The sequence below is a fragment of the Phaethon lepturus genome, unplaced genomic scaffold (genome assembly GCF_000687285.1).
Source record: "Phaethon lepturus isolate BGI_N335 unplaced genomic scaffold, ASM68728v1 scaffold11504, whole genome shotgun sequence".
Lineage (NCBI taxonomy): Eukaryota > Metazoa > Chordata > Aves > Phaethontiformes > Phaethontidae > Phaethon > Phaethon lepturus.
In genome coordinates, this window is record NW_010532752.1 from 24,689 (window position 1) to 35,301 (window position 10,613).

The window sequence follows — 10,613 nt, forward strand, 5'->3', positions numbered from 1 at the left end:
GTCCTATCACTGGTTACTTGGGAGAAGAGACCAACACCCCCCTCACCACAACCCCCTTTCAGGTAGTGGTAGAGAGTGATAAAGCCTCCCCTCAGCCGCCTCTTCTCCATTTTCCTCAGCCACTCCATGTTCTTGTTCTTGGAGAACAATAAAGCATGTTCTCCAGACCCCTCACCAGCTCCGTTGCCCTCCTCTGGACATATTCAAGCACCTCAATGTCCTTCTTGTACTGAGGGGCCCAACACTCAACACAGGATTCAAGGTGCGGCCTCACCAGTGCCGAGTACAGGGGCACGATCCCTGCCCTACTCCTGCTGGTCACACTAGTGCTGATACAGGCCAGGATGCTGTTGGCCTTCTTGGCCACCTGGGCACACTGCCGGCTCATGTTCAGCCGGCTGTCAACCAGCACCCCCAGGTCCTTTTCCGCTGGGCAGCTCTCCAGCCACTCCTCCCCAAGCCTGTAGCGTTGCGTGGGGTTGTTGTGACCCAAGTGCAGGACCCAGCACTTGACCTTATTAAACCTCATACAGTTGACGAATGCCCATCAATCCAGCCTGTCCAGATCCCTCTGCAGAGCCCTCCTACCCTCCAGCAGATCAACACTCTCACCCAGCTTGGTGTCATCTGCAAACTTACTGAGGGAGCACTCGATCCCCTCATCCAGATCATTGATAAAGGTATTAAACAAGACCAGTCCCAGAACCGAGCCCTGGGGAACACCGCTTGTGACCGGCCGCCAAGTGGATTTAACTCCATTCACCACAACTCTCTGGGCTCAGCCATCCAGCCAGTTCTTTACCGAATGAAGAGTGCAGCTGTTTAAGCCATGAGCTTAGAGTAAGTTATTGCACTGAGGATGGTGTTGCTATCACCATCAGAGGAACGTCGAGTGTTGGAGCTCAAAACACCCACTTTGATAGGGGAGCTCCTGCCAAAATAACTGTGAGGACCCCAGTGTGAGCAAGCATCCTTGGATGCAAGCAGGACTTGAAAGGGAGATATGTTACACTGGGGACAGAGGGAAGAAAAGTAGTGGAGAGGTTGTCTCACCTTGGGAATGAAATAGCCTTTGAGAGTCACATCTTCAGTGGTCTCATGAGGCACGTTCAATGGCAAGATATTAGCAAACCTTTGAATTTCATGGACAACAGCATCTGTATATGGCATTTGAATTCGATGCTCAATCCGTGGTGGGGTTGACCCTATCACTCGCTCTATCTCTTCTTGGACTTTTTCTGTGAAAGGGATAGGGATCATAAATAGATAGATCACTTGCATGTCTCTTTCTCCTGCTAGAACAGGGGGATGTGGAGAATTCACTTTTTGTTCAGCCCTGCTCAATGTGAAGTCACATTTGAAGTGACATGATGAACAGGAAGCTGCTGATTGTCTAGTTTCCACTTACTCTGAATTTCAGGGTATTTCATCATGAGCAGAAGGCCCCAGCGCAAAGTGGTGGATGTGGTCTCCATGCCAGCTACAAACAGATTTCTCACAACCTCAGTTAAGTTTTCATCATGGAAATATCCATTGGCCTTTCCATTCTCCTGGAGATACAAAACAATAATATTATCAGCTAATTAAAGATTCAAGAAGGAACTCTTTTTTGTTGGAGAACAGGGAAAAACTTTCATATGCAGGCCTGAGGGAGGAGTTAAGTGTAAAGCATAAGAAAGATTTGAGGAGATGTCTTGAGAAACCTGTTCTAAGCTGAGTTTTATTGAAGCAGTTAAATGAAATCTTGTGTTAGCTGGCAACTGAAACTGAGAAATACGTACCAAAGAGTCCTGGGCCTAGAGCTTTTACTGGGTATGTCTCTGTGAAGGGGGATGTGAATTCGAAAGAAGAGTCAGAAATGCTGGGGTACAGAAAGGGATTTTAAACTACAAGTAAAGACAGCTTTTCATGCTTTGCTTGCTGAAATAGTGTTTTGTACTTTCCTGATAAATTACTGGGAATGCATAAAAGATGCTTGTCTGTCATCAGCTTATCTCCTAGCTGCAATGACTGCACAGTCTTTTAGCCTGATCACAGTTTTTGGTAGGACTTTTGCATGTGCTAGTTCTCTGCTGAAGAACATTTGTTTATCTGCCAAGCCTTGAAAGGAAAATAAGGAGATTTGAAGAAGCTGCTAGGATTCAATTACCTCTTGTTGTCTCACGAGGAAAGTGTCAATGAAGCTCCTCTGGTCATTTCTGTCCAAGGTTTTGAGATGTTCTATGAAAGTCACCTTGATAAAAGTATTGATTTCTTTGACATTCTGGATAAAAATTTTGTGGTCCTTCAGGAGGAATCCAAGGACTGGGAATGTGTTGTACATCTGCAAGATGTGGAGATTACAAGGAAGAAAAAACAGCTGTTAAGCAGCTGTACTACAGTTCAAGTGTACATTAAGAAAAGCCCTTACAAAACATGCTGCATAGCCTTATACTCAAGATGCAATATGTTCCTTTGTCCTCCTTTTTCCCTGGCCAGCTGTGTAAAATGGTTAAAATTTATTCCCTCTTACACTGAGTAGTAATCACACTAGTTGATGATGGCTTAGAATTACCATGTTTGTGCATATATCCTTGACACCATTTCCTACCTCTCCACTCCTAGAGAATTCATCTCTCCTCTCCACACTCATTAGAATTGGGAGTCTCAAGTTTAAAAGGCAGTTACAGGCATTCCCACACTGATTTTGACCTTGTTTGTAACGGGAGATGGGGAATAATGACCAAGTTCTATTGTAGGGGACACAATCCTTGTATCCTATTACATGTTGTTCAATTCTTCTGAAGGGAGAAGCTTATAATTTCCCAGGCTATACTGCTAAGAGAAACCCATAAATAACATCGGAGGCCCACTTTCTGCCATTTCAGGGTGCACTTGTCATGTACAGATAAATGTGTTGCGACGATCAGAGTTGGAGAGGTGTCCATGTATAATCATGCTTTTGAAGAACAATATTCAAACAGTATAAATTACCGAAACTGATGGACTTCCAAAAATCCTGACATTTTCGTTCGCCAATGACAGAAGCCTTTTGAATGTGGGGTCTTCATAGTCATATCGCTTTCCAAGCAATATGGATACGATCACATTAGCAACAGCAGCATTCATCATCAGAGTCATCTCAAGGGGCTTCCCTGGCATGGGAAAAGGTGATGCAAACAACAAAGTCAACAGTTATTGTAATTAATTAAATTATCATGCAGAGGCTCAGTGAAGTCTGGGACATGATATGCACAGAGCTGACCATAGGAAAGGTTCTCCCATCTCAAGGTTCACAGGTCCCTAATGGCATTTTGACAGACCAGAGACTGAATGCAAGTCCTTTGTGTTCCCCTCCATTTTCTCCAAACTATTACGGCCCTGCGTCTTTGTGGCCCTTCCCCAGGCAGCTCTGTTTGGGCATACATGATCTTAAAGTTTCATGGTATAAAGGAAACTCAGCATTACTGGTTCCCCCATCAGTGCTATCCTGGGCTGTCCCTTATCACCACTATTCTTTCAGAGTTGGACTGTGTCCCTTTAGGCCCTTTAGGTCCAATCTCTTAACTCCTGGTCACTCAATCTTTTCTGCTGGGGCTCTTACTTCTACAGCTTCTACATCCCTCTGGTGCATCCCCTTTGCAGCTGGACACAACTCCTGCTTTCAGGCGTTCAGGGTGAGGACTTGAAGCCCAAACTAGAATGATGATGCAGAAATATGTTTTTATCACAAGTCTGCTTGGTTGAAAGAGATATCTACTGAAGTCCTGCTGTTGGTAACTGAGCCTAGTGAGAAATAATCTTGAATGATGCTGGTTAAATGTGTAACTGGATGTTCTGTCTCCCATTGAAAGGGGTTTCCCAGGCATGTGACTTTAGGGACAATCAATTTTTTAGTATAGGTATGCAAGTCCTTGCAATAGCCTTCTGCTCTCCCAATACCACTAAATCAATCAGAGTCGCTGCACATTGAAGGAACAGATTACTATTCTCAGATGTGCTGTTTGATGTCTGACTCCTTGTTTGACTTCCAGTGCCTCAACTGAATGCTTTTCATTTGCATGTCAGGCCATTGCCAGGTAAAGAGACAGACGGTTCGTATAAACTCCTTGGAGCATGGGTGCTGGAGAAAGGTAGATACCTGAAAGAGTTCAGAGACTCTTCTTCCTTGACCCTTGGCATTTTTGTAGGAGGCTTAAGGAAAATCAGAGTGTTATGAAGGTAAGATTCCCCCCACCTTTCTGTGCCTCTATGGTGTCTGCCAGGCATCCATACTCTTCTACTACACGATCCTCTATGGCCTTCTTGCCCATTCCAAAGTCTCGTAAGGTTGTAAGAGTAAATCTTCGCATCACTTTCCAGTTTTCTCCATCAGAAAATATAACTCCTGAAATGTAAAAGGAAAACACAGAACTAGAAATTTCATCATGAGAACAAAGACTCCTCATCTGCCCTGAATCCTGGTAAAGGCGAGTGCTGGCAGGAAACCTATCAAGCTCTCAATACATGTTGTGTGTCCACATTAACCTTGGATGACTCCCTTAGGTGAGATGCGTTTGTTCTCAAGAGCACCTGTGGTCTTACATAGACTGTAGAGAGTAAATGAAACCTCAAATATGGGCATCTGTTTGGAAAATCTCCCCATTTGGTGGGGGTAATCCCACCCCCCTATACACTAGAAAAGCTACAGAGAATTCTCAGTGGCATCTCCAGAGAAGTTTCAGTCCAGCTGGTGCTTCTATTCACTCTCCTTGCACCTATCATGCTCTCTTATTCTTGCTTAGAGTCTTGTTCAAGAAGTTGTCCCTAGTGAGGGAAAAAAACCATTTGCAGATTGGTTGGTATTTAACAATACATTGGTTACTCAGAGCTAGTCACAAGATACAAATGTGCTCACCCTTGCTTTCCTGTCAGCAGATGACAACCTTTCATGTCCCTACTTCCATGTATCCCATCAATATTTATGTGAATTGAAAGATCAGGTTCAGGGTCTCACACCTTTGGAGAGTGAAATCTGCACCAAAAGAACTCAGAGGAAGAGTGAGCTCTCTCTGGGGAAGCAAGCTAAAGGCTTGGGTTATTGTTTATTCTCTCTTAAAGAGAGATTTATTATCAAATGTAAATTGAACTGGAAAATTTAAAAGACGCATTCAATAATATCAATCTCACAAGGAGTATTTGAAGTCAGTGCTGCTGATGTAGTAGACACTTCTCTGCCAACTTGTATTGGGTTTATGTGGCAAGGTTTTGGTAGCTGGGTGGCTGCAGGGGTGACCTTTGTGAGAAGAGATCAGGAGATACCCCCATGTCAGCTTGTCAACATGTAACCTCTAAGGGAAGACTCCGCTGCAGATTCAGACCTCTAAATTTCATACTTATGTGTAAATTAGGAGCATCACCTCTCCTTATCCCCGATGCGTATCACGACACATTGTTCAATTTCCCCCTCACGTCCATTGCCTCACATGCTTAGCAAAACAAAGTGAAACGTTCTGCATTCTCCTCTCCAGGGAGAAAGTCTCATTCTTCTTTGCAGAAGGCAGATTTATGGGGGACAGGACAGCACACTCACCTTTTCTGTTTCCTTTTCCTGTTTCTTCAACGACTTTTATTTTAGGTCTCCCTGCAAATGCATCTGCTTGGTTCACCAGAGCTTCCTTCACTGCGTCATATCCTGATAGCACCACGATTTTCCTTAGTCCCATCTGAATGCTGAAGACTGGGCCATAGGTTTTGGATAGCTAGTGGGGTGAAAGGGGACAATAAAAGAAGATGATTTTCAGATGGTTGTGTGCAAGCTCAAAATACTTGTTTTTCAGCAGGTTTAACGTTCTCTTTCCTGCATGACATTGGCTGTTCATTCACTGTCCAAAATGTGGAGAATTTGTTATACAAATACTCGAGCTCTTATGAAGAAAAAGAATCACAATGGGGTCTGTAATGTTCCGCTACGTATGTGAGTAACAGATTTTAGAGGGGCTAAAGGAAAGGTTGAAGAGCAGACAGGTTTGGTCCTGTGTTCCTCTGAAGAGGCAAATGGAGAGCGAATTTCTCAGTAATTGTGGCAAAACCTGTTCAGTTCCTGCTATACAAATCTAGGGAGGTACGAATCAGCTGGAATCATGAGTAACAACTCTTAGATATTCTGGAGTTATGCCTTTAGGCATACTACAGTATGTACAATACAATAGGAATTACTGCCTTTAGTGACAAGGTGCAAGAGCTGCAGCCACCAGGTGGGAATAGGCTCCATGGCTCACATGGGAAGGAAATCCAGGAAAGCAGGTTAAGAATGGCTCGTTTTGAGTTATGAGGTAACTGTGTCCACTCCATGGACTCTGTAGTTAGCTTTTGATTGAGAAGCCGGGAACTCATAGGGGATATGTTGGAAATGTTCCCCAACCCAGAAAGAGAGCAGTTTTCAAGGTGGTAGTACAGAAGAGCACAGGAACTGTCTAAAACTCTTAGGTTTGCTGTTCATGGCTTTGAGGAGTAGTGCAGTGAGAGGACCCCAAAAATCACGTGCTATCTGACTGTCACACACCATCTCCCCTGGCGTCCTGGAGTTTACAGCTACCAGATATGAAAGAATAAGTAGTGTTTGTTCATTTCCTACTTTGCTTTGGGAAATCAGGAAAGTTCCTCCTTCATGGTGAGAATAAAGGGAGAGGATCAAGAAGCTGTTTTCTGTCAGTTCCCCAATGGCTCAGTCCACCAAACAGCCCCCAGAAAGTTCTGGTCTCTTCCCTAAATGTTTCAGCAGCCCCGGGTGGAATCTCCTGTAGAAACTGTAGGGCCACTCTCTTCTAGCTACCCTTGTCTGGAGAACCTCAGCATTTCCTGTGTTCCACAGAAATAGGTCAATTCTCTTGATGTGTCTGGAAGTCAATTCCCCTTCACTGACACAAGTTCATGTGATAGGAAGAGTCATTACTGCAGATAATGAATTCTGCTGCATTTGCAACCTACTTGTCCAGAGAAAAAAATTTCCCCCTTTTGGGGGGTCAGTGACTGCCTTAGACAGAGAACTCTAAGAAAAGGAACAACAGAAGTTACCTCTAGCATTGTCAGGTAAGGTCTCTTCAGATCGACGATGTGCAGGTTTCCAATGATGGGTAAAGGCCTGGGTCCTGGGGGGAAGTTTTCTGTTGTGTGGCTCTTCCAAACGTGCTGTCTTTTCAGAATCAGCAGGAGAATGAGTATAAACAGTAACCCTACGGGAACAAGATTGACCCAATCCATTGTCTTTCAGCAGAGGCTTAGCCCAGAAGATGAAAATTCAGACAAAGTGCAATCTCCTGTCAGAAATTAAGAGTTTCAAGCATTAATGGCACTGCTACACATACAGAGATATGAGCTTCACCTCTAAGAAATGGCAGAAATGCCTGTCTGGGGTTTACTCTTGGGGAATCTTTGCTAGGCATTCTCACCATCATGTGCACTCACTTTACCCTATGCGGGTTACTGTTTAAAGGGTAATGTCTAAACTGGTCCTGTGTGTTGGCAGAGATGTCTGTGGGCATAAGTCCAGCTTAGAAACAATAACTCAAACATTACCTTGAACGTTTAGACTGGGAGGATGTGGGGGAAGGAGAAAGAGATTCCACTGGTTGTTCAGGTTTTCCGTTCTCACTTTATGGAAGATGGTGGGGTTGCCAGGTCCTGACAAGAGCAGAAGTTCAGCTGACTGGGGATCTGAGACCGTTGTGAAGATTCCTCTTGAATAACTTGAATGTGGGTTTATGGACTTGATGTGCTGAGGGTCCTATAATGGAAAGCTGCATTGATCAGAATTAAGAGAAGAACAACTCAGTGCCAAGTACATTGTTTGCAAGAGTTTTCTAGTCGAAGTGTAGAGAACTAAAATGTACATGACCTTCAGGCAAGAAAGTGAAGGATGTGCGAGGTCAGGTGCCCAGGCTGAGCCCCTTATCCTTGACTCTTTAAGGCATCAGGATTCCTGCAGAGATGTGACCAAAGGTATAGGAGAGGAGTCAGCCCCCCAGGTGATGAGGGTGCAGAGACCTAGAGGGAAATAGAACGGGCACCTGGCCGTGAGCCTGGAAGAGGAGTGAGAGCACGCCTGCTCTTGTACTGGCTTGCCTTGAGTCTGCTGCTGCCTCCAGGTCTCTGGAAGAAAGACCAGGACATTTCACCTACCTGGAAGATGTCCTGGAAAAAGCTCAGGGCCTATGTCAAGCTGTTTGCCAGTTGGCCTGTTCCTGCTCCACCTCCACAAAGGAGGTAAAAAGGCACTGAGAATGTCATTCTTTCTACATATATCTGGGATTAAATTATTGACAAACAATGAGTCAGATGCTGACTCTTGAGATATGAAAGCAAGCAGCAATTCTGAGTTGTTTCCCAAGGGATGGGCTCAAGATTAGGTCTGCAGAGTTTCAGAACAAGCACAAGTACAAGACCTTCAGGTTTATTGGAAGGTCACTGTGGGAGCTAGGGGTGTCTCTTGAAATGCAGTGGGAGAAGGAGGCAACTGCTGTCACCCCATTGCCCTTGCCTGCTCAGTCCTGATTTCCTCCAGCAGGTCTCTGGCTCCTGCAGTGCTGGCAGGTAGTGAGTGAGGTGAGCAGGGTGAGATTGTCACAGACATGAGTGACAGGCTGTGAATGTGTCATGGTTTAAGCCCAGCGGGTAACTAAGCACCACACAGCCACTTGCCCACTCCGCCACAGTGGAACAGGGGAGAGAATCGGAAAAATAAAAGTGAGAAAACTCATGGGTTGAGATAAAGACGGTTTGATAGGTAAAGCAGAATCAGAGCAAAATAAGGAGTTAATTCACCACTTCTCATGGGCAGGCAGGTGTTCACCCATCTCCAGGAAAGCAGGGCTCCATCATGTGTAATGGTTACTTGGGAAGACAGACACTATAACTCTGAAAGTCCTCTCTCCCCCTCCTTCTTTGCCCCAGGTTAATATACTGAACATGATGTCATATGGTATGGAATACTCCTTTGGCCAGCCCGGGTCAGCTGTCCTGGCCATGTCCCCTCCCAGCTCCCCGTGCACCCCCAGCCTGCTTGCTGGCAAGGCAGCACGAGAAGCTGGACTGACCTTGACTGCTCAGCAACAAGTGAAATTATCAGTACATTACCAATATTTTTTCATCGTTGTGTGGGTATGTGATTTGTGCAGTACCGGAGACTGATCGCTGGCCTGTTCACTTGATGAGAAGATGCATGGGTGTTGGGACACATGTGGCAGTGGACTGTTAACATATTTTGTACTGAATGTATGCGGGTTTTGTTTCTGAGTCAGAAATACATCTGAGAAAAGCTCTAGGAAGGTGTAGTGTAGACCTTACAAGGCTTTGAGTGGATGGAAAACCCAATGGCGGGGAAGAGGTCTTAGAGGGAGACTCCTAGGGGAGGGTGAATGGTGAACTTCTGCAGGAGGCTTGTGAAGAACGGGAAGAGCTCTCTTTTGGCAAGAGCCTTACCATACATACTTACTGAACAGGTTGATCCTAGTAAGAGACAAAGAAGACCGTATGTCCCTGAGAAATATCAAACAAATACAATTGATCATCTGATAATTCAATACATGCATTTAATCAGCAACAGATTTGAATACAAATGTTAAAAGAAATTTTATAGGCAAATGTTCAGTAAATGGCTTTAAAATAAATTTGCCTTTCAGTAATGAAATACAGTATTTGTATTCCATTACCGAAATTACTGATATTGCTCTGAAAGAGGTAGTACTGAATATCTTCAAGACAGTCTTCAAAGTTACAATCATCCACTGGTGTTTTGGAAAAGGGCTGGGTGTCAATAAGCTTGACCTTTGGTTAGTTTAAATAAGAAATATTTGCTAATAAGAGGAAATAACAATAAGACAAAACTTTATATTTCTTGAAGTCTAACTCCTTTGCTTCATTTCATTAAAATTTAATCTATCTGTATTTAATCTCTTTCAAAAAAGAAAAATATCTAATTTCAAGTTGAAAGTTATGCACAGTTGCTACCATTTAACTCATCTTTTTCAGATATTTTTATGCACAGCTTAATAAATATCTATACTGAATACATTTTTACTCACTTAAAAAAATATACCTTTTTAAAGCTTTTTTATGTAAAAAATCACGGTGAGAGCAAAGGTAAGGCAGAAAGAGTATTCAGTGGTTATTGGAGAGGGTAAAATATTGGCAGTCTTTTATGAGAAAGAAAAGAAATGCTAATTGTCACGAACCTCAAGTTTAGAGTAGTTACATTTTAATTTTGGTTTACTTTTCAGTCCCATCCTCAAAGCTCATCCTCTACTCTGTGTCTTGTGCTTTCCTTTCCTGCCAGTGTATGGCTCCTGACGAGCAAAAGGGTTCTTAACAAAACAGTTTAAGTTTCCGTAAGGCTGGACACCTCCCCGTCATGTCCAGTAACACATTACACAGAAGTTGTAACTGTGTACAAAACAAGCTCTGCTGACTCAGGATATTCAAAGCTTTGATTAACTTGGAAATTACCAACCAAAAAAACACCTTAAGACAGAGAACCAAATGCCACTGACATCTGAAGTACGGAGGTGAGTGATTAAAGTAAAGAACCTTAAAATAAACAAATCATACACTTCAAGGGCACAGTCACATTGAACAGAGAGTCATGTTTAAAGCTCTGA

At 43.7% G+C, this 10,613-nt stretch overlaps 1 protein-coding gene across 1 annotated transcript in view; it reads right to left on the reverse strand.

Moving 5' to 3' along the window:
* Window positions 1-7,397, reverse strand: part of LOC104619162 (cytochrome P450 2K4-like) — an 8,733-nt gene extending 1,336 nt beyond the window's left edge. Inside the window, exons 1-7 of the mRNA XM_010284948.1 lie at window positions 7,036-7,397; window positions 5,552-5,720; window positions 4,217-4,366; window positions 2,974-3,134; window positions 2,150-2,323; window positions 1,409-1,550; window positions 1,054-1,238 (exon numbers count right to left, since the gene is read on the reverse strand). Of these exons, the coding sequence (XP_010283250.1) occupies window positions 1,054-1,238; window positions 1,409-1,550; window positions 2,150-2,323; window positions 2,974-3,134; window positions 4,217-4,366; window positions 5,552-5,720; window positions 7,036-7,221 (1,167 nt within the window). The 5' untranslated portion in view covers window positions 7,222-7,397. The remainder of the gene's footprint in view (window positions 1-1,053; window positions 1,239-1,408; window positions 1,551-2,149; window positions 2,324-2,973; window positions 3,135-4,216; window positions 4,367-5,551; window positions 5,721-7,035) is intronic.
* Window positions 7,398-10,613: the final 3,216 nt, after the last annotated feature.